Source organism: Panthera onca, chromosome B2 (assembly GCF_046562875.1).
Source record: "Panthera onca isolate mPanOnc1 chromosome B2, mPanOnc1 haplotype 2, whole genome shotgun sequence".
NCBI classification, from domain to species: Eukaryota; Metazoa; Chordata; class Mammalia; order Carnivora; family Felidae; genus Panthera; species Panthera onca.
Genome location: NC_138343.1, coordinates 63,401,422 through 63,423,133, shown reverse-complemented (window position 1 = coordinate 63,423,133; position 21,712 = coordinate 63,401,422). Strand labels below are relative to the sequence as shown.

Genomic DNA, 21,712 nt, shown 5'->3' with positions numbered 1-21,712 from the left:
TGTATTGAGAATAGCCTAGGAAGACAGAGATACGTCTTCCTCAGGAGCAAAGAGCAGATTTGCTCACAGCCTTGGTAGATAAAGATTCCCTTTGGAGTAAATAGCATGCATGCCCATGTCCATTACAAAATGGGACATGTACTGCAAATGTGGGACCCCTATGCATCAATAAATGTATGCTAGGTTACAGGTTACCTTATGTGCTTGTAAGTCCTTTACAGATCTCAGATTCTTTATAGTTCTTGACACATAGAAACTTCATTATAATTTATTGATTTTCAATTTATTTTTTTGCTTTTTGTAAGTTATCTTCCTTGATAATTCCATTTCTCAGTTTAAAATGACAAAGACATCTTTCACTTGATATTAAATACCTTTAACCTTTTTTCTCAGCTATACTGACTCAGGCATATCTGACATACCACATGCAACATACATGTTTAAGGAGTACAAGGTATTGATTTGATGCACTTATATACTGCAAGATGATTACCACCTTAAGCATTAGCTAACACATCCATCATGTCACATAATTACCATTTCTTTTTTGTGGTAAGAACATTTAGGATCCATTCTCTTCCCAACTTTCAGGTATACAGTACAGTACTGTTAACTAAAACACCATGATATAAATTAGATCCCCAGAAATTATTTATCTTATAACTGGAAGTCTGTACCCTTTGAACAGTAGCTCCCTATTTCACACCACCCTTCCACCGCTGGTAATCACCATTCTATTATGTTTCTATCAGTTCAGCTTTTTTAGAACCTACATGTAAGTGATATCATACAGTACTTGGTTTTCCCTGACTTGTTTCTCTTAGTGTAATGCCCTCAAGGTCCATCTGTGTTGTTGCAAATGGAAGGATGTCCTTTCTAATAATTGAATAATATTCCATTGTATATACAGGTTTCTCCCACTATCTAAAAACAGAGGATTCCAGTGAAAACTTTGAGTTTTTTTAAAAAATTTTTTAACATTTCCTTTTGAGAGACAGACAGACAGAGAGAGAGAGAGAGAGAGAGAGAGAGAGAGAGAGAGAACAATAACATATGGGGGAGGGGCAGAGAAAGAGGGAGACACAGAATCTGAAGCAGGTTCCAGGCTCTGAGCTGTCAGCACAGAGCCCGATGTGGGGTTGGAACTCTCACAAACCGTAAGATCATGACCTGAGGTGAAGTCAGATGCTCAACCGACTGAGCCACCCAGGCACCCCCCGACTATGAAACCTTTCTTAAGCTGAATTGGCATAAAGTAAGAAAGCAATGACAATTTCATAAATGGTCATAAAACCATTTCATAAAACCAACAATCTTCTTGGTATTTCTTCTGGTTAGCAAAAACAGGTAACTAGTGGAGGTCTTTCACAAAAGCAAAGTGATAGTATGGGAAACCTAAATATACCACATCTTCTTTATCCAGTCATCCATTAACGGACACTTAGGTTATTTCCATGTCTTGGCTATTATGAATAATGCTGCAATAAACATGGGAGTGCAGGTATCTCTTCGAGATCCTGCTTTCTTTTCCGTTGGATATGTACCTGGAAGTGATATTGCTAGTCCATATGGTAGTTCTATTTTTAAGACTTTAAGAAACTTCCACGCTGTTTTGCCATAGTGTCTGCACCAATTTACATACACACCAACAGTGCACAAGGGTTCCCTTTTTATCAGATCCTTGCTAGCACTTGTTATCTCTTGGCTTTTTATAACAGCCATTCTAACAAGTATGAGGTGATGACTCATTGTGATTTTGATTTGCACTTTCCTAATGATCAGTGACACTGAGCATCTTTTCATGTACCCATTGATTATTTGCATGTCTGTATAAATGGCTCTTCAGTGTCTCTGTGCATTTTTTAATCAGTTTTTTTTTTTAATTGAGTTGCAGGAGTTCTTCATATATTTTAAATATTAAGCTCATCATATACATGACTTGCAAATATTTTCTCGATTCACTAAGTTGCCTTTTCATTTTGTTGACGGTTTCCATTGCTGTGTAGAAGCTTCTTAGTTTGATGTAGTCCCACTTATTTACCTACGCCTTTGCTTTTGGTGTCAAATCCAAAATATCACTGCCAAAACCAATGTCAGGGAGCTTTTTCCCTGTTTTCCTCTAGGGGTTTTATAGTCTCAGGTGTTAGGTTGAAGTCTTTAGTCCATTTTGAGCTAATTTTTGTGAACGGTTTTAGGTAGGGGTCCAATTTCATTCTTCTACATGTGGTTACTCGGTTTTCCCAGCACCTCTTATTGAAGACACCATTCCCCATTGAATATAGTTGGCTCTTTTGTCAAATATAAGTTGGCCATATATGCAAAGGTTTGTTTCTAGGCTCTTGATTTGGTTCCTTTTGTCTATTTGCCTATTTTTATGCCAGTACTATGCTGTTTTGATTATTACAGCTTTGTAATATAGTCTGAAATCAGGAAATGTGAAGCCTTCAGCTTTGCTCTTCTTTCACAGTCTTGCTTTGGTTATTTAGGGTCTTTTGTGGTTCCGTATAAATTTTAGAACTGTGATTTTCTATTTCCGTGAAAAATACTCTTGGAATTTCGATAAGGATTGAACTGAAACTATAGATGGATATTTAACCATATTAATTCTGATCAATGAACATGGAATATCTTTCCATTTGTGTTTCTGTCATTTTCTTTCATCAAAGTCTTGTAGTTTTCAGTAACAGATCTTATAGCTTCTGGTTAAATTTATTCCTAAGTATTTTCTTATTTTTGATGCTATTGTGAATGGGACTCTTCTCTTTATTTCTTTTTCAAGTATTTCACTGTTAGTGTACAGAATGCAACTAAGTTTTATATATTGATTTTGTATCCCAAAACTTTACTGAATTTGTTGATTAATACCAACAGTTTTTTGATGAAGTCATAAGCATTTTTTAATATATAAAATCATATCATCTGTAACCAGAGGCAATTTTACTTCCTTTTTTAAAAACGTTTATTTTGAGAGAGAGCGTTAAGTGAGTGGGGGAGGGGCAGAAAGAGAGAGAGAAGGAGAGAGGGACTCCCAAGCAGGCTCCACATTGATGTCAGTGCAAAGCCAGATGTGGAGCTCAATCTCACAAACCACGAGATCATGACCTGAGCTAAAATCAAGAGTCAGAAACTGAAATGACAAAGCCACTGAAGCACCCCTACTTCTTCCATTCTGATTTGGATGTCTTTTATTGCTTTTTATTGTCTAATTGCTTAATGAGGACTTCCAGTACTTTGTTGAATAGCAGTGATGAAAATGGGCACCCTTGTCTTGTTCATGATAGTAAAGGAAAAGGTTTCAACTTTTTACCCTTGGGTATGATGTTAGCTGTGGGCTTGTCATATTACTATTATGTACATTCCTTCTATATCCAGTTGAGAGTTTTTATCATAAAAGAATATTGTATTTTGCCAAATACTTTTTCTGCATCTATTGAGAGGATCATGTAATTTTAATCTTTCATTCTATTAATGTGGTATATCACATTTATTTACTTGTGTGTACTGAAGCATCCTTGCATCCCAGGGATAAATCCCATGTGATCATGGTGTATGATCCTTTTAATCTGTTCAGTTCAGTTTGCTAATATTATGTTAAGAATTTTTGCATCTACATTCATCAAGGATATTGGATTGTTGTTTACTTCTCTTATATTCTCTTTATCTGGCTTTAGTATTAGGCTAATGTTGGCATTGTAAAAAAGTTTGGGAGTGTTCTTTTTTTATTTTTTTGGGAAGAATTTGAGAAAGATTAGCTTTAATCCTTTACATATTTGGTAGAATTCACTAGTGAAGCCATCTTTTCCTAGACTTCTCTTTGATGAGTAATTGTTGGTTAACGATTCAATCTCTTTACTCATCCAATTTGTTGGTTTATAATTGTTCATAATCCTTTGTATTTCTGTGGTTATCAGTTGCACTCTATCTTCTTTCATTTTATATTATAAATTATTTTCTCAGTCTAGCTAAAAGTGTTGAGCTTATCTTTTACAAACAAACAAACAAACAAACAAACAAACAGACCTTGTTCTTAGTTTTGTTGATTTTTCCTATTGTTTTTTGGTCTTATTTCTGTTATAATCTTTGTTAATTCCTTCCTTCTGCTAACTTTGGGCTTAAGTTTGTTCTTTTTCTAGTTCCCTGATATGTAAATTTAGGTTATTTATTTGAGATTTTTGGCCCATTGGTTATTTAGGAGTGCTGTTTTACATCCACATATTTGTGATTTTTCCAGATTTCCTTCTGTTAATTGATTTCTAGTTTCACACTGTTGTGATTTAAAGATACTTGGTATGATTTCAATCTTTTAAAATCTGCTAAGAATCTTCCATGTACACCTGAGAAAAAAGTGTATTCTGCTGCTGTTGGATCAAGTATTTTATCTATATTTGTTAGGTACATTTGGTCTGAAGTATGGTTCAAGCCCAATGTTTCCTCATTGATTTTCTATCTGGATGATCTATCCATTGTTGAAAGTGGGGTAATGAAGTCCCCTACTATTACTGTATTGCTTTCTATTTCTCCCTTCAGATCTGTTAGTATCTGCTTAGTATATTTAGGTGCTCCAATGCTGGGTGCATATATACTTAAATGGTTAGATCTTCTTGAGGAACTGACCTCTTTATCATTATATAATGACCTTCTTTATCTCATTTTCATTGTTTTTTAAAAAAAATTATTAACGTTGATTCACTTTTTGAGAGACAGAGACAGAGACAAGTGTGAGCAGGGCAGCGGCAAAGAAAAGAGGGAGACACAGAATCTGAAGCAGGCTCCAGGCTCTGAGCTGTCAGCACAGAGCCCGACGCGGAGCTCCAACCCACGAACCAGGAGATCATGACCTGAGCCAAAGCTGGATGCTCAATCGACTGAGCCACCTAGTTGCCCGTCTCTTATTATCATTTTGACTTAAAGTCTATTTTGTGTGATATAAGTACAACTAACCTTAAAAAAACAAGTATAGCTATCCTTATTCTTCTTAGGTTTCTGCTTGCATTGAATGTCTTTCTCCATTGCTTCACTTTGAGCCCATGTGTGTCCTTAAAGCTGAAGTGAGTCTCTCGTAGGCAGCATATAGTTGGTTCTTTTTTTGTCTACTCAGCCACTCTATGACTTTTGGTTGGAGAATTCAATCCATTTACATTTAGAGTACTGATATGTAAGGATTAATTAATGCCATTTCATTAGTTGTTTTCTGGCTGTTTTGTAGCTTTCTTCTTCCAGTCTTTGTTTTTCCTAACAAATCCACTGATTGTAGATTACAATCTTCTCTTTTCTTGCAACTTTCAATATTATCTCTTTGATTTTGATTTTTGACAGTTTTATTATAGTGTGTTGGAGGGGATCTCCCTAGATTTAGTTGGTTTGGTGGTGACCTATGAGATTTATGTACTTGGATATCCAAATGTCTTCCCATGTTTGGGACACTCTCAGTAATTATTTCTTCAAATAGGCTTTCTGTTCCCTTCTCCCTCTCTTTTTCTTCTGGAGCTTGAATAATTACAAATTATTACTTTTGCTGGTATCTCATAGATCAGGAAGCCTTTCTTCACTCTTTTTCATTCTTTTTTTCTTTGCTCTCCTCTGACTGGAATTTCAAGTTCCTATCTTTTATCACAGACTCTTTTTTTCTGTTTGGTTCATTCTGTCGTGAATGCTCTCTACTGCATTTATCATTTCATTCACCAAATTCTTCAGCTCCAGAATTTGCTTTTGATTTTTTTTTTTTTAATGATTTCTATCTCTTTGTTAATCTTCTCATTTTGTGCACGGCTTTCTTAATCTTGTTGAATTATCTTTCTGTGTTTTCTTGTAGCTGAGTTTCCTTAAAATGGCTACTTTGAATTCTTTATTGGGTAAATTTCTGATCTCCCTGTTTTTGGTTTCGGTTACTGGAGGATTATGATCCTTTGGTGATGTCATTTTCCCCTGATGTTTCATGTTCCTTGGAGTTTTGCATTTCTACCTTAACATTTGAAGTAGCAGTCACCTCCTCCAGTATTTACTGTCTTCGGGGCAGAAATATTTCCTCAGTCTTGACAGGGATTCTGAGGTTTTCTCAGACTTTCTATGGATATACCTGCTCTATATTTCTTGCTCCCTCTTTGGCAAACTTTTTAATATTGTATTCCTTCTCTCCTTCCTGCAACATATCAGGCTGAGTGCTGACTGCCTATCTTTTATTTCTCAAATGTGATGCCACAGCTCATTTACGGTCTCTTCCTGGCCTGCAGCTACAGATCTGCCAAAGTTTACTTTTGTCACTGCCTTCAGCAGTGCACATAGGGAGCCAGATGCAGAGTAGAAGGGAGGGTGTGGGTGAGGCATATGGAATGGTGGAGGTACCCATGGCCAGTTGGAGGGATCCACAGCCGAGGCTGTCCAAGTAGCTCATGAGCAAACTTTTAACGGAGTTTGTGATGTAGTGAGAAGTATGAGTCCCTTTAATGCTTTCTGAGAGACCCATCTGCCACTCTCCCAGTCTCTTTCCACTTTACCCCCCAAGTCATGGAACTCCTGATTTAGAACTCTAGATGGGGTGAGAGAGAGAGAGAGAGAGAGAGAGAGAGAGAAAGCGAGAGAGAGAGAGAGAGAGAGAGAGAGAGAGAGAGAGAGAAAAGCCACTTTGGCAATGTCCTGCACAGCTAGGGAAGCTGGGTACTCAACTCATCCATTCTCCTTTTTCTCTGCATGAAAAATCACAGGCCAAGAAGGGTTCTCTTAGACCTAAGCTGTGCTATTTTGGGCAAGGGATGATATATTTAAAGACAAGCTATTCTCTTGCTAGAATTCTAATGCATCCAAACTTGTACTTTTTTTTTTTTTTTTTTTTTGCCAATGGAATACTGGAACTTCTCTTCTGGAAATATGAACTTCTGTAAAGGTTCTCTCAACCCTGGGTAACTATCTAAATCTAATTCCCCAGGGGTTCCCAGACTGTAGCCACGAGCATCAAGAGCTGGTAAACAGGCCACTGCAGGGTCAAGACTGAAATCCTTCTGCTTATTATCCAATGCACAGGTGGGTGAGATGCCTCCAGGGTTCCTTAGTATATGGTATTAGATCCCACAGCTCCCACAGTCACTTTTGTTCATGGATAGATGCTAAATTTTTGTTGTTGTGGGTGGGACAAAAACAAAAGACATTTTATACTGCCATGATGCTGATATTACTGCCTTTCATCTTTATGTAATATGGGGTACTGGAATCACTCATACATAATAGTCTCTATGCTTTAATGTGAATGTGTATGGCATGTAACCACAAAATTCTACCAGTCTGGTTGACTTAATTTTCCAAGATTCAGAAAATCTGTCCTTTCTGAATCTTGATATCACATAACATGGTAGAACAAATGTTAAACTAATTCATTACATTGTTCTTATCAAGTATAGAATTACATTTCCTCTTTTTAGTCCAACTCTTTCTTTGCCTCATTATTTGCTTCCACTCCAACAAGAGATTCCATATCATACGTTCACTTCTGTAACTTAGTTCAATTGCGCTGTTTCTAAATACATTATCAGACAGCCTATACACTTTATTACAGCCAATTCTGTCCCAGTACAAACAATGAATGACCTTTGGACTACTTCGGTTACTGTAGGCTTAGCAATGTATTTTCAGAATACTGATAAACTTTATGAACAAAGTTCCTATTTAACTGCATAAATGGGAATCAAAGGACATAATATACCACCATTTCCAGTTTTTGTGATATACATCAGAGCAGGGCATGACAGAGCAAGGTTTATTATTCCTGGTTAAGTAACACTAGGGCACTTTCTCTCTGTGTCTTAATTACCTTTCCTTGATTCTTTTAGGAGTTAAATAGGCCATTTTTTATTATCTAGAATGGAGTGAGAAAAACGAAGCTCTAGGAAAAATTTCAGTTTATCTTTGACATTTTAGTTTTCCATAAACCCAATTTTATCTTGGCCTTCCTTCTTTGCTCCCTTTTTTCAAAGTTGCGTTCATCAGCTTCTCTACTGGCTTATCTTCTTGTTCTTATTCTACCCAGGACAACCCCAACCTCATAAAATATTATGCTACAAAGCTGCCTCTGATCCTTGCTATAATTCCCTTCTCTATCTTGAGAGGCAGTATGTCAAACGGTAAGGAACACAGGCTATTGAACCATACTGCTTGGGTCTGAATCCCATCTCTGCCACTTACTACCTGGTAACAACAAATAAGACACATTTATAACCATAATGGGAGATTTTACCACACTTTTCTTGGTAATTGATAGCACTAGCAGCCATAAATTCATGAAGAATATGAAAAATTTGAACAAAATGATCTATAAACTTAACCCAGCATATTTTACACTTAACCCAGCAATCTGATGAATACACATTCCTAGTATAAAGCAAGTCTCCAAGAATACTGAAATACTGAAATCACAGACTTTTCTAACCACAATGAAGATAAACTAGAAATCAACAATAAAAAGACAACCAGGAAATCAATACATTTGGAAACAAAGAAACACAGCCTTGGAAATACAGGCTCTTTAGTTAGTAAGAGACAGAGATGTGGTCAGATAATCTCAGGCTGTGTGGGATTTTTATAAGGATATAAAGTAAGGACATCCAAGGAAGTGACTCTGCAGCCAAACAGCCAGTTCTTATGAAATTGAAATGCTGTTCATTTCCTGGACTAATATCCTAGTATCACTCTAGTAGCAGTTCAGAAACCAGTGTTTGGTCTTTCCTTTTCTAGTCATTTCTCCATTCTCACGTTCCTCTCTATCTCTGACACTCTCCCTGCTTTGCTTTTGTTCCTTTTTACTTTCATCCCTATCTTGTAATAAATGGTTTATTCATGGCTTCTATTGTCTCATGACTTTTGTCTATGACCTTCTCTTGATTTCTGCCACTGTTTAGTAACTGGGTCTCTTCTTTTGTGTCCCATGTTTGAATTATTCAAGACAAATGATCTGAATACTTTATTCAGTCATTCTTCTAATAGAAAATGCTCCAAATCAGCAGAGTTAATGCAGCAGCCACCTTCAAAAATTACCAGTCTTCTCTATGTTCACGCTGTAGATGACTACCTTTGGTCTAAGTGCCAACCTCTAATTCAAATTGCAGGGTCACTTGATACAAAATATGGCAATTTTTGGACAAGAACGGTCTCTGGTCCCTTATTTCAGAAGACTATGGGCAGGCACTCAATTTCTTGGATTTCTGAGCAAGGCAAAAATAACAACTGCTAAATATAGGACAACATATCTAGTGTATTCTTTAAAATGGTTTTGTTTACCTATAGTGCTTTAAATCAAAGATTTCCCAACCAAATTATTATTGGTATGCTGCATGATTTCCCATTTGGGGTAGTATGTGTGTATAAAGTCCTATCATTGACTAGTCCTATGGAGTCCTGTCATTGACTAGTAAATTGTTTATGTTTATATCCAGAAAATGAAGGAATAGATGTATTTATTATTTTTATAAACCATTTTATATACTAATGAGAAAAAAACTTCTAAACAACCCTGAATCAAAGAATAAACTGCTCACAAAATTTAGAAAATACTGAGAACCAAAGGATAAAAAGAACATATTAAAAACTTGTACTAAAGCAGTACTTAGGGAAAAACTTATCAACTTAAATGTATAAAGCAGAAAAAAAGAAATGCTATAATCAATAAGCTAAACATCTACTTATAGAAGCTTTAAAAAGCAAAATAAACCTTTAGAAAGTAAGAGGAACTACTAAAGTCAAAAGGAAAACTAATAAAACCCAAAACAAAACACACGAGACAATTAACATCAAGTTAGTTCTTTGAAAAAACTAGTAAAATGACACTTCTGATGGGACCAGTCAAGAAAAAGAGAATAAAGGCACAAATAACTGACAACAAAAATAAAACAGAAAAACACTACAGATACTTAAGATGTTAAAAAAAATAATTGAAGGATACTATGAATTATTTGGTGCCAATAAATTAATAAATTTAGACAGAACAAACTCCTTAAAAAACATAATTTACCAAAACTGATTGACAAAGAAATAAAATATACTATATTTCCACTATTACTATATCACCTGAATCTAACCATAAGGAAACATAATACACATAATACAAACCTAAACGGAACAATGGTCTACAAAACTAGCCAATACTCTTTATGAAAGACAAAGAAAATACAAGGAACTATTCCAGATTAAATGAGTCTAAAGAATTTAAATGGTCATGAAAACTGAATGCAATGTGTGATCCTGAGTTTGATCCTGGAAAAGGGGAAAAGTCAGGCAGGACATTATTAAGACAAACAATAAAATATCAAATGAGTTTTGCATTAGATATCAATATTGTATCAATATTAAATTTCATAAAGTTGATCACTGTCCTATGGTTAAGTAAGAAAGTATTTTTGTTCTTAGTCAATATGCCCTTAAGTATTTATGGATAAAAGAACATGATGCCTCTAAAAAACAAATGATCCAGGAAAAAAAAAAATCCATGTGTGTGTGTGTGTGTGTGTGTATAACCTATCTATAAAAAGAAGGAATGATAAACATGACAAAATTGTAACTTGTGATTCTGATGAAGAGTATATAGGATTATTCTGTACTATTTTAGTAACTCTTCTGTAAATTCTCTATTATATTTTATAAGCTTTATGACTTTGCTTTTCATATTTGTCTTCAATCCACCTTAAACTGAATTTTACATAGTATTTTTTTTCCACATGAATACCTAACTGTCCCAACATCATTTATTGAAAATCTCAACTTTTCTTGAAATCTTGAGGTTTCTCTATATGTTGCTCTGGATATATTATGTCCAAGTATGGATACGTCTATATCTGGCCTTTCTCTTCTGTTCCATTTACACTAAAATTAAGACCTCTAATTTATCAAAAGACAGCACAAAGATAATGGGGAAAAAAAAAAAAACCAATGACACAAGAGAAGATTTATTTACAAAACATGTAACAAAGGCCAATACATAGAAAAGTATTCCAAATCAAGATGAAAAAGAAAGGTAATCCTATAGAAAAATGATTAAACAATTTGAACAGGTACTTTACAAACAGGAAATCTACATAGCCAATAGTCATACAAAATAGTGCTCAACCTCACAGGTCATCAGAGAAATGCAAATTAAAACTACAATGGTATCAGACTGGCAAAATTTAAAGTCTGCCAAAAATCAAGAGGTGTGGGGTGTATGTGGAATAACAAGAGCTCTCATCAAGTGTTGGTGGCAGTGAAAACTGGCACCACTTTGGAAAATAGTGTGGCATTTGCTTGTAAATAACTGATGTTATACAGATCCTATGACATAGCAATTTCCCTTACAAGTAAATAATTTAGAGAAACTATCATGCCAGGGAGTATGTACAAGAATGTTCATAGTAGCTTGGTTTGTAATAGCTACAAGTTAGGAGTAATCCAAATGTCCATCAGCAGAATGGATACACATACTGTGGGTATATGCAAATAAAATACATCATACCAATGAAAATGAACAGTTATAGCTACTGATAAAAACATGGATTAACCTCACAAACACAATCTTGAGTGAAAGAAGATATAAAAGAATATACACTGTATCATCTCATTTATATAGAATTCAGTAACATAGGCTGAATAACATGACAGAATGAAACAACTTGTATTATTTAGAACACATACACAGATGGTAAAACTAAAAGAAGTGATGAACTCCTTATCAGAAAAGACAAGATGGTGATTACTTCTAAATGTCAGGGAGAGAAGAGAAATTGGAAAAAACACACAAGGCACTGCTGTGGTATTCACAATTTTCTATTTCTTGATCTGGGTGAGAGTTAAAAGGATATGTGCCTTTAATTAATTGTTAAAATGTGCATGTTTTATGTACTTTTCTAATTTTGATAATATGTTTTATAATTAAGAAAAGAAAAAGGAAAAAAAGAAAACACGGTGTTTTCAAGGACCTACTAGTAAGTAGGTCAGGAAAATTAATGTGTGTACAGAGCATACAAAGAGATAAGACTGGAAAAGTAGTCAGATGTTTCATATATCAAAGCCTCTTGATAAGCTATACAATAAAATTGTACAAAAATTTCTGCACAAGGTCCATAGTAAGCCTACAGCAAACATGTGTCTAGATTACTACCCCCTGACTCTCCAAGTTTGTAATACACATTCCTAAATGAGGCAAAAGGAGGAAAAGTCGGAGAAAGAGTCTAGATTAGTTTAAGATGGCTCTCTTGTTCCTGATTTCTGTTTCTAATGAGACCTGACTAATACCTGTTCTTAGGTTCCAGTGGCTAGCCTGTATCATATAGTTTTCTATTTTAGTTACACTTAGATGATTTTTCTTATTGGCAAGAGTTGTAACTGAGACAAATCATGTGCTTAACTGTATTGTTTTATTATTAACTTAAGAACTCAAACAATAACACAACAGTAAATGTCTCTTTTCTAATTTATCAACATAAGGGTAAAAATCAGGTTTTTTATTCATAATGAAATTCAAAGACAATTAATACTGATCAAAATGTTCTAACATCACTTCTTTAACTTACCCTCAAAGTATGGTGCTCTTGTGCTAATAAAAGTCTTAGTTCTTCATGTAGTGTTATAACTTCCAGAAACTGACCCCATAAAGCCATGAGAAGGGAACAAAGTTGTGCAAGATTCATATTTATAAGTTCTGCCAGTTCATCAGGATTTTCTATTTTCTGAAATGACAAGAAAAAAACTTCACTGCTTCCTGAGACTTACTATATCTAAATATAATGTTATTGGAACATCAATACAAAGGCAAATTTTTAGTTTTAAAAAGTGTGTGTGTGTGCACGTGCTCATATGTATAGAGACCAAGTGAGCAATGGCTTTTTAAAAAAATTTGACAGTTACTACAGCAACTTAATTGATATTTCAATATCTGAGATATCTTGTTACCAAAATAATGTCAAATATAGTTTAAAATTACACATAGGATTCTAAAGAGCATGATCAACTCAAACACTAAAATCTTGAGAATTTTAAACATAAGTACAAATCATGATGAAAGTTATAGAAGTGTTAGAAGATAATGAAATCTTAAGATTTTTTCCTCCAATCTGCTAACTGAAGTACTTAGAAAATCTGTAACTCCTCAAAAAGAACAGAAATACTTTCTAAAGTACTAACTGCTTTTCCTTCATCCTAAGTTTCTAAGTTTTATTTTGCCCTTGGTAGTCCTTTTATAGTCATCAAACACTTCTTTCTCTTTTCTAACAATTCATTTACCCACTGTTTATTGAGCACATTTTAAATGCTAGGGCCCACATTCCAATCTACATCAAAGATTAACAGGAGAAGCTCAGTTTAGTAAGGAAACAAAAGTGGATAACCAATTTTACTATGCTGTTATGAGGGTTCTAATAGTGGTATTAAATTGTCCCATTTATTTAAATATTCACCTAAACTCATGATAAAAGTTAAAAGTAATGAACTATACCACAAAATGCAGAATCTTCTATAAGCCATTGGATTTCTTGCGTAAGTAAAATAAGGATTTGTGAACAAAGAAAAATAAGACTATATTATACATCAGAATAATTCCTTCTCTTTTGGACAGGCATTTTTGTTACGAAGGCAAGCCTTTCTTTAATTCACTGAGGCAGCACTGTTCAGGCAGATTATATCTTGCTGGACAAATTTGTCTTTAATTGCTAGTAACACTAGGAAATCTACCTTAAATATACAGATAGATGATGATTTCATTTCCCCATCCTAAAGAAGGTAGTAGTCTATTCCGGTTAAGATTGAAAGCCATTCTCATAGTTTCAATTATCACATACACTAATGACTGCTGAATCTTTATATCTGGACCACATCTCTCCCGAACTCTAGAGCCATCACTCACTAGATGACTATATTTGAATGTGATAAGAAATGTGTTCAAGTTCAGCATATCCTAAAGAGTACTAATTATATCTTCATGCTCCCTTTAAAAAAAAATGTTGCTTATCACACTTAATCTTACTCAGTTTATTTTTACTTCTTTTTTTTAAAGTTTATTTATTTATTTTGAGAAAGAGAGAGAGAGCAAGGGAGGGGCAGAGAGAGAGGGGGAGAGAGAATCCCAAGCAGGCTGTGCACTGTCAGGGCAGAGCCCAACGTGGGGCTCAAGCTTAGGAACCATGAAATCATGACCTGAGCCAAAATCAAGAGTTGGGGGCCTAACTGAGCCACCCAGGCACCCCTATTTTTACTTATTTTTGAAGTTTGCAATTCAGTAGGCTTTTCTTTTCTTTTTTTTTCTTTTTTTTTTTAAGAAGTTTTTATGATTTTTTTTTTTTTTCAACGTTTTTTATTTTATTTTTGGGACAGAGAGAGACAGAGCATGAACGGGGGAGGGGCAGAGAGAGAGGGAGACACAGAATCAGAAACAGGCTCCAGGCTCCGAGCCATCAGCCCAGAGCCTGACGCGGGGCTCGAACTCACGGACCGCGAGATCGTGACCTGGCTGAAGTCGGACGCTTAACCGACTGCGCCACCCAGGCGCCCCAAGGCTTTTCTTTTCTATCCTAGCTCGGAGAGGACATAAAACAAAAATTCAGCAAAATTATTAAGAAGGGAATGGATTGTGTTTTATTCACTTTTGTGACTTTGGTTACTAGTACACACAGTAGTCACTCAATAAATATTTATTGAATGAATAAATGAATGAATGAATAAGGAATTACAGACTTCAGATAAGGAAAAAGTCCCCCAAATTTATGGACAAACTAGAAAATGCTGAAAAATTCCAGAATTCCTGAATGGAAACTAAAAGACTCAACATATAATAAATATTGATTCGTCAATGTATAATAAATCTACAAATGTATTTTGCCCCAGGATATAGTTTATAAATGTATTAGAAATGATGCTAACAAGTTTTTCATGTCTCTCTTAAGAACAAACAGAAGATTAAAGTGTACTCTAAAATAAGTTGAAACAAGCAGTCTTGTTCCAAGAATAGTGTTAAGGGAGTTTAGAAAAAGATGACTTGAATAAACATTTGACAGTAACTAAACAGCAGTGTGTAAGGCAAGCAATGCTATTCTTTGTATAATCTCCACGCATGTAGAAATAATTCTCTTGGTTTTACCATAGGTTGAACAATGTAAACAACACTTTTTTTTAATCCCCTGAAAGCAAGGCTGTCTAGCTACCCTGTAATTATTAATTTTCCTTTTCAGAAATCATGGCACCAAGGTTCTTAGAGGAGTTTAGTATTTTCATTATTAGGAAAGCATCCTTACAAGCATAAATAAATTACTCCTCTGGTTTACATAAATCTTTGCACTATGTCTCAAAATATAAATAATAATAAAATATTTTTATGTTAAAAAGGAAATTAGAAAAAATTTTGACAAATTGTGTTATATGTATAAATGTAGGAATACGATCTTACATTTGTATAATATTTTCTCAAATAACATCTTGTCTTTTATGGATATGTACTTTTTCATAGCAGTCACTGATCTTGTTTGATTACAAAATGCTGCTTACTTAAATATTAGACTTGGAAAACAGGTGAAGAACAAAAAAGAAAATTAAGTTCATTTTAGCGTGGAGTCTTCAATTTTTTTTCAGTTATATACATAGAGAAAACTCTAGAATCATATATACTATTATGCCATTTCCATTGAATAATGAGGATTTTTTTAAACGTTTATTTTTGAGAGAGAGAGCGTGTGAGCAGGGGAAGGGCAGAGAGAGAGGGAGACACAGAATCTCAGGTAGGCTCTAGGCACTGAGCTGTCAGCACAGAGTCCAATGACATGGGGCTCGAACTCATGGACTGTGAGATCATGACTTGAGCCTAAGTGGACGCTTAACTGACTGAACCACCAGGTGCCCTTTGAAAGCATGTTTTTCAGGTTGTATAACTTTTTTATTAAAAAAAAAAAAAATTTTTTTTTTACATTTATTTATTTTTGAGAGACAGAGAGACACAGAGTACAAGTGGGGGAGGGGCAGAGAATGAGACACAGAATCCAAAGTAGGCTCCAGGCTCTGAACTGTCAGCACAAAGCCCGATGCAGGGCTCAAACCCGAAAACTGTGAGATCATGACCTGAGCCAAAGTCAAATGCTTAACTGACTGAGCCACCCAGGCACCCCTGTATAACATTTTTTAGACTCTAAGTGTCCCATAACTTGTTTAACCATTCTCCTACCATTGGGTATTTACTTAGGTTAATATTTTTACATTATAAATTACAATGTATATGAATCTGATTTTTTATTTGGTACTGAATGACAAGTAATACCCTGGCTTTGAATATATACTGCCAAATTAATATCTGAAAAAGATCTCCAAGATCTATGAGAGAAATATAAGAATCTGTATCTTATCACATCTTAACAAGCATTACATTATTAGAAAATCACAGCCAACCTGATAGGTTAAAAAAGGTATGAGAATACTTAAAATTTTGTTTATTTCATGATTGTGAGATTGAATATGTTTCAATTATTAACCTATTTTGTAAATGAGTATCCTATACTAACTTAAAAAATGGTTATAGGTTTTCTTATTGATTTGAAAGAGCTCTTCAAATATTATATCTTTTGTCTATTCTATTTGCTGTCAAAATTTACCATATGTTGTTGATCTTAAATTTTATGATGTCCATTTACATACTGAAATTTAAAAGTGTACCTAAAAAATTATTAGTAATATATCAATACATACAGTATTTTTAAAATCTAGCACAGATGGATATAGAGCAAAGAATAAAAATTTTCCTTTACAATTCCATCCTTCATGCAACTCTTGTCTGTATTATTGTTAACAGTTTGAAATACATACATATGTGTATGTATATATATGATACAAAGTATATGTATTGTATGTATATATAAGTAGGGGAGGGGCAGACAGAGAGGGACAGAGAGAATCCCAAGCAGGGTTGGTGGTCAGTGCAGAGCCAAACGTGGGGCTCTATCTCACAAACAGTGAGATCATAACCTGAGCTGAAACAGACTCAGATGCTGAACTGAGTCCCCACCAAGAAGCTGCTGTTTTTCTATTCTTTTAGAGAAGTCATTCTCTATTTCCATTAGTTTTATATACATTTTAACATACATTTGGGCAAGTCCCGCTACAAAAATGTATTTTTTAAGGTTTTTCTTAGTCATTTTTACCTTTCTCCAAGTGCTCTTTACAGTGAGTCAAATTTTAACATTTCCAATGGTATTTTGATATGAATGTATCAATTATTAACTTAAGAAAAACTGGTATCTTTCAGTGACTGTTTCTCTTTCCATTCAAAAGTATCATGTTACCTTATTCAAATATCTCAGTGAAACACTGAAGATTTTTTCACATTAATTGTACACATCTTATTAAGATTACTTCTAAATGTTTAAAGTTCTTGTGAGCAACTATTATGACAACATTGTTGATTTTTAAAGAAAATACTCTTATTTGAGCTGTGGGGAAAACTTCTAGAAGAGGATACAAAATTACTTGTGTATCATGCATATGTATAATTTTACAAGTAGAAGGTAAATACCTTTTCAAAGTGGTCTAGTCCTTATTCAAATTTACATACAGAAATACATTCCAAAGCCAAATATATATTTTTGTTTATGTCTCTGATTTGTAGCTAACCAAGAGTGAAATATATAGTAATCTTAAAATAGAATACTTAAAATAGAACATTTAGTTTCACGGCCAAAAAAAAAAAAAAAACCAAAATAAAAAACAAAAAAAAAAGGAAAAAGAAAAATCAATTTAATTTAATTTCAAGAATAAACTACTGGAAAAATGGTCTGAGACAAACTGGTCTGCTGAAATAAATCAATTTTCATTTCTGAGCTATCATTTTGTAAATCTATGTAATTTTAAGGATGATTTAAAAATTTGTCCAGAAATTCTTTTGAGTAAACTAATTGAAGAAAATGCACACTTCTGACAATTAGTTGTCTTTGCTATCTCATTCATATGCAGAATAATGTATATTTTAAAAATAAGTTAACTTCATGCTGAAGCCAAATAACTTTTTATCAACTAAGCTGTTATTCTACTATGATCAACCACTTGAGGAAGAATAAATCATTAAGTTTTCTTGGATAAAATATTTAGAATAGGAAACAGAATCCACTCAAATAACTTGATAATGTTAATTTAAAAAAAATCCAAGTACCTTAACTTCTTCACATAGTTCAGTAAGTCGAGCTTCTACATCCATTTCCTCTGAAAGGAGTAAAGAGTAATTAGAGGAACTATTTCAATATTAGATCTGAATCTATTTTTAAAATTATCTAAATACAGTTGGCCCCTGAACAATACAGGGGTTAGGGGAATCAATCCCCCCGTGCAGTCTAACTTCTGACTCCCCTAAAACTTAAATACTAAATAGCCTACTGCTGACCAGGAAGACTTATAAATAACATAAACAGTTGATGAACACATATTTTGTACATTGTATGTATTATAGACTGTATTTTTATAAAAAATAAGCTAGAGAAAAAAATGTTAAGAAAATCATAAATGAAAATACATTTAGTCCTATTCTATATTTATTGAAAAAAGATACTTGTTTAAATGGACCTGTGCAGTTCAAGTCCCAGGTTTTTGAGAGTCAAGTGTAAATTACCTTTAAAAAACCAGAAGGTTGAGAAATAATCTGCACTATATTCAATGAAGTAAATTTCAATGTAATATACTGTCATGAACACATTAATCATGTAGGTAATGTTAAACCTATTAAATTCTATGTTCTTATTATTAGTGTTCCAGTTCTCATAAGAGGTTAACACTGTCAAGGAAATATTGACTGTGGACCTAAAGTAATTTGCACAACTATATCACAGAAAAGATAAAACATATAATTAGGTTTTACTGCATTGTATACATTGCAAATTTCAAACAGTTTAACATTTGTCTTAAGTATGTACATGCCTTATTTGTTTTTTTAACAAAAGCTGTTCCTAAAAAATTCAAGTCAAATTAATCTTTAGAGCCAAAACACTTAAAACATACATGGATCAGAAGTTTATATAATGGTAATGAATGAAAAAATCTTTGAGTTTCTAATTTAGTTTAATACATGCAGATTTCTCTAAGACATTCTAAAACTGAAGTATATTTTGTCCATACAATTGATTTATTTAATGTATGCTACAACCTTCTACAAGGAGGTGTACAGATTAACTTAAATTAAAGTGGTAATATTTAGAAGGGAATACAGAATCTAATAGAACAGAAAGTTTCCCTGCTTTTTGCAAGGAAGAAATTTCACTAAGGCCTGAAATATGTTTAGATACACCTAATTTTTAATCAGAAATCAAACTAAAATGAGTTCTCCTACAAGAACTATAATATAACTTTTTGTGATCACACAAAACTCCATTGTTTTGTTGCTCCAAAACCTTGTTAACTGATCATTCTCACACAAACACAAGAATACATTCTAGAACATCCTGAATTTATTCATCAGCTCACTATCTCATAAGGTAGATAGACTTCAACGTATACTATTTGATAAAAAGAAAAAAAAAACATTTAAATTTGATAAAGTTACATTTATGTGGTAAACACAATCAACCTATGATGTGAACAAATATTCCACTAATAACTAAAATCATTAGAACACAAATATTTGAGTCACATAATATATAAATAAAATTGTATTTAGATACTGTATTAGATACTGCTCATCCATGAGAAGCAACTCCTCATCTGTTAAAGTTTTATCACAAGATTGCAGCAATTCAGGCACATCTTCAGACTCCACTTTTAATTCTAGTTCTCTTGTTAGATCCGCACTTACTTTCCACATCTGTACTTACTTCCTCCACTAAAGTCTGGAACCCCTCAAAGTCATCCACAAGAGTTGGAATAAATTTTCAAACTGCTTTTAAGGTTGATTTTGACTTCTCATAAATCACACATATTCTTAATGGCATCTAAGATGGTGAATCATTTCCAGAAGGTTTTCAATTTACTTTGCCCAGATCCATTAGAGGACTCACCATCTATGGCAGCTACAGCCTTATGAAATGGCTTTCAAGCTTTATTATTTAAGAAATACATGAAATTAAGACTTGAAAGCCAAATGACTCCTTGGTCCATGGGCTGCAGAATGGATACTGTGGTAGCAGGCATGAAAACAACATTAATCTCATTCTGATCTCCATCAGAGCTCTTGTGGGGTCAGGTGCATTATGAATTAACAGTCATATTTTTGCTGAGTAGTAGGTCTCAACAGCAGGCTTAAAATATTCAGTAAACTATGTTGAAAACAGAAGTGATGTCATTTAGGCCTTGTTGTTCCATTCATGGGGCACAGACAGAGTAGATTTACCATAATTCTTAAATGCCCTAGAATTTATGGAATGGTATACGAACACTGGCTTCAACTTAGTCACCAAATATATTAGCCCCTAATAAGAGAGTCGGTCTGTCCTTTGAAACTTTGACCAGGCATTGACTTCTCCTCCCTAGCTGTGGAAGTCCTACATGGCATCTTTTTCCAATAAAAGGCTATTTTGTCTACATTGAAAATATATTGTTTAATGTAGCCACCTTCATTAATTATCTTAGCTAGATCTTCTGGATAACTTGCAGCAGCTTTTATATCAACACTTTGCTGCGTCATCTTGCACTTTGTTGTTATACAGACAGCTTCTTTACCTAAGCCTCATAAACCAATCTCTGCTAGCTTCAAACTTTTCTCTGGAAGCCTCCTCATCTCTCTTGGCCCTCATAAAACTGAAGAGTTAGAGACTTGTTCGAGATTAGGCTTTGCCTGAAGGGAATGTTTGGCTGGTTTGATCTTTAACTTTCTATTTAAATTCCACTTAACGTACAGAATAATATTAGTTTAAGGTATACAATTTAGTGATTCAACACTTAACATGTAACATCCAGTGCTCATCCCAACAAGTGCACTCCTTAATCTCCATCATATTTAAGCCATTCCCCGCCCCAACCAACCTCCTCTCTAATAACTATCAGTTTGTTCTCTACAGTTAAGAATCTGTTTCTTGGATCCTTTTTGTCATGCACAATGTGGGGAGACCTCAAGCTAAGATGCTCAGGGAATTGTTTTTTAGAAGTGTTAGATCTAGGTACCGAGGCACACGACTGGCATACTCGCTTAATCACATCAGCAGGGCTACTCCAAGGAACAAATCAAAGCACACCTGGTGTAGGGTCCGAAATATTACTATGAGTAGGGTAATAAAATGACCAAAGCCACAACAACACAGAGCAAATAACAAGCCCCGAAAAAAACACCTCCTGAAGGGCCAGGCCCTGGACAGTGTATGGCCCTCCGTTAATATAGCAGTGCTCACAGGTGCAGAGCACACAAGCTTTTAAAATGCATAAGGTAGAGAAAGCTAGCCAAAGTGACAAAACGGAAGAATTCTTCTCAAAAGAAACTCCAGCAAGTCGTGACAGCTAATGAATTGATCAAAACCAACTTAAGCAATATAACGGAACAAGAATTTAGAATAATAGACATAAAATTAATCACTGGGCTTGAAAAAAGCAGAGGACAGCAGAGAATCTATTGCTATAGAGATCAAGGGACTAAAAAATAGTCATGATGAATTAAAAATGCTATAACTGAAGTGCAAGATAAAATGGAGGCAGCCAGAGTGCACATTGAAGAGGCAGAGGAGAGAATAGGTGAATTAGAAGATAAAATTATGGAAAAAGAGGAGGCTGAGAAAAAGAGAGATAAATTCAGGAGTACTAGGGGAGATTTAGAGAACTA

At 34.2% G+C, this 21,712-nt stretch overlaps 1 protein-coding gene across 11 annotated transcripts in view; it reads right to left on the bottom strand.

Moving 5' to 3' along the window:
* FAM135A (family with sequence similarity 135 member A) overlaps window positions 1-21,712 on the bottom strand; it is a 120,830-nt gene that overhangs the window by 39,529 nt on the left and 59,589 nt on the right. For 10 of the 11 annotated variants that reach the window (XM_078447056.2, XM_078447049.2, XM_078447053.2 and 7 more), the window contains 2 exons: window positions 18,131-18,180; window positions 12,525-12,680 (listed from right to left, as the gene is read on the bottom strand). In XM_078447056.2, the coding sequence (XP_078303182.1) occupies window positions 12,525-12,680; window positions 18,131-18,180 (206 nt within the window). The remainder of the gene's footprint in view (window positions 1-12,524; window positions 12,681-18,130; window positions 18,181-21,712) is intronic. The other variant, XM_060615872.3, reaches the window with a different exon arrangement.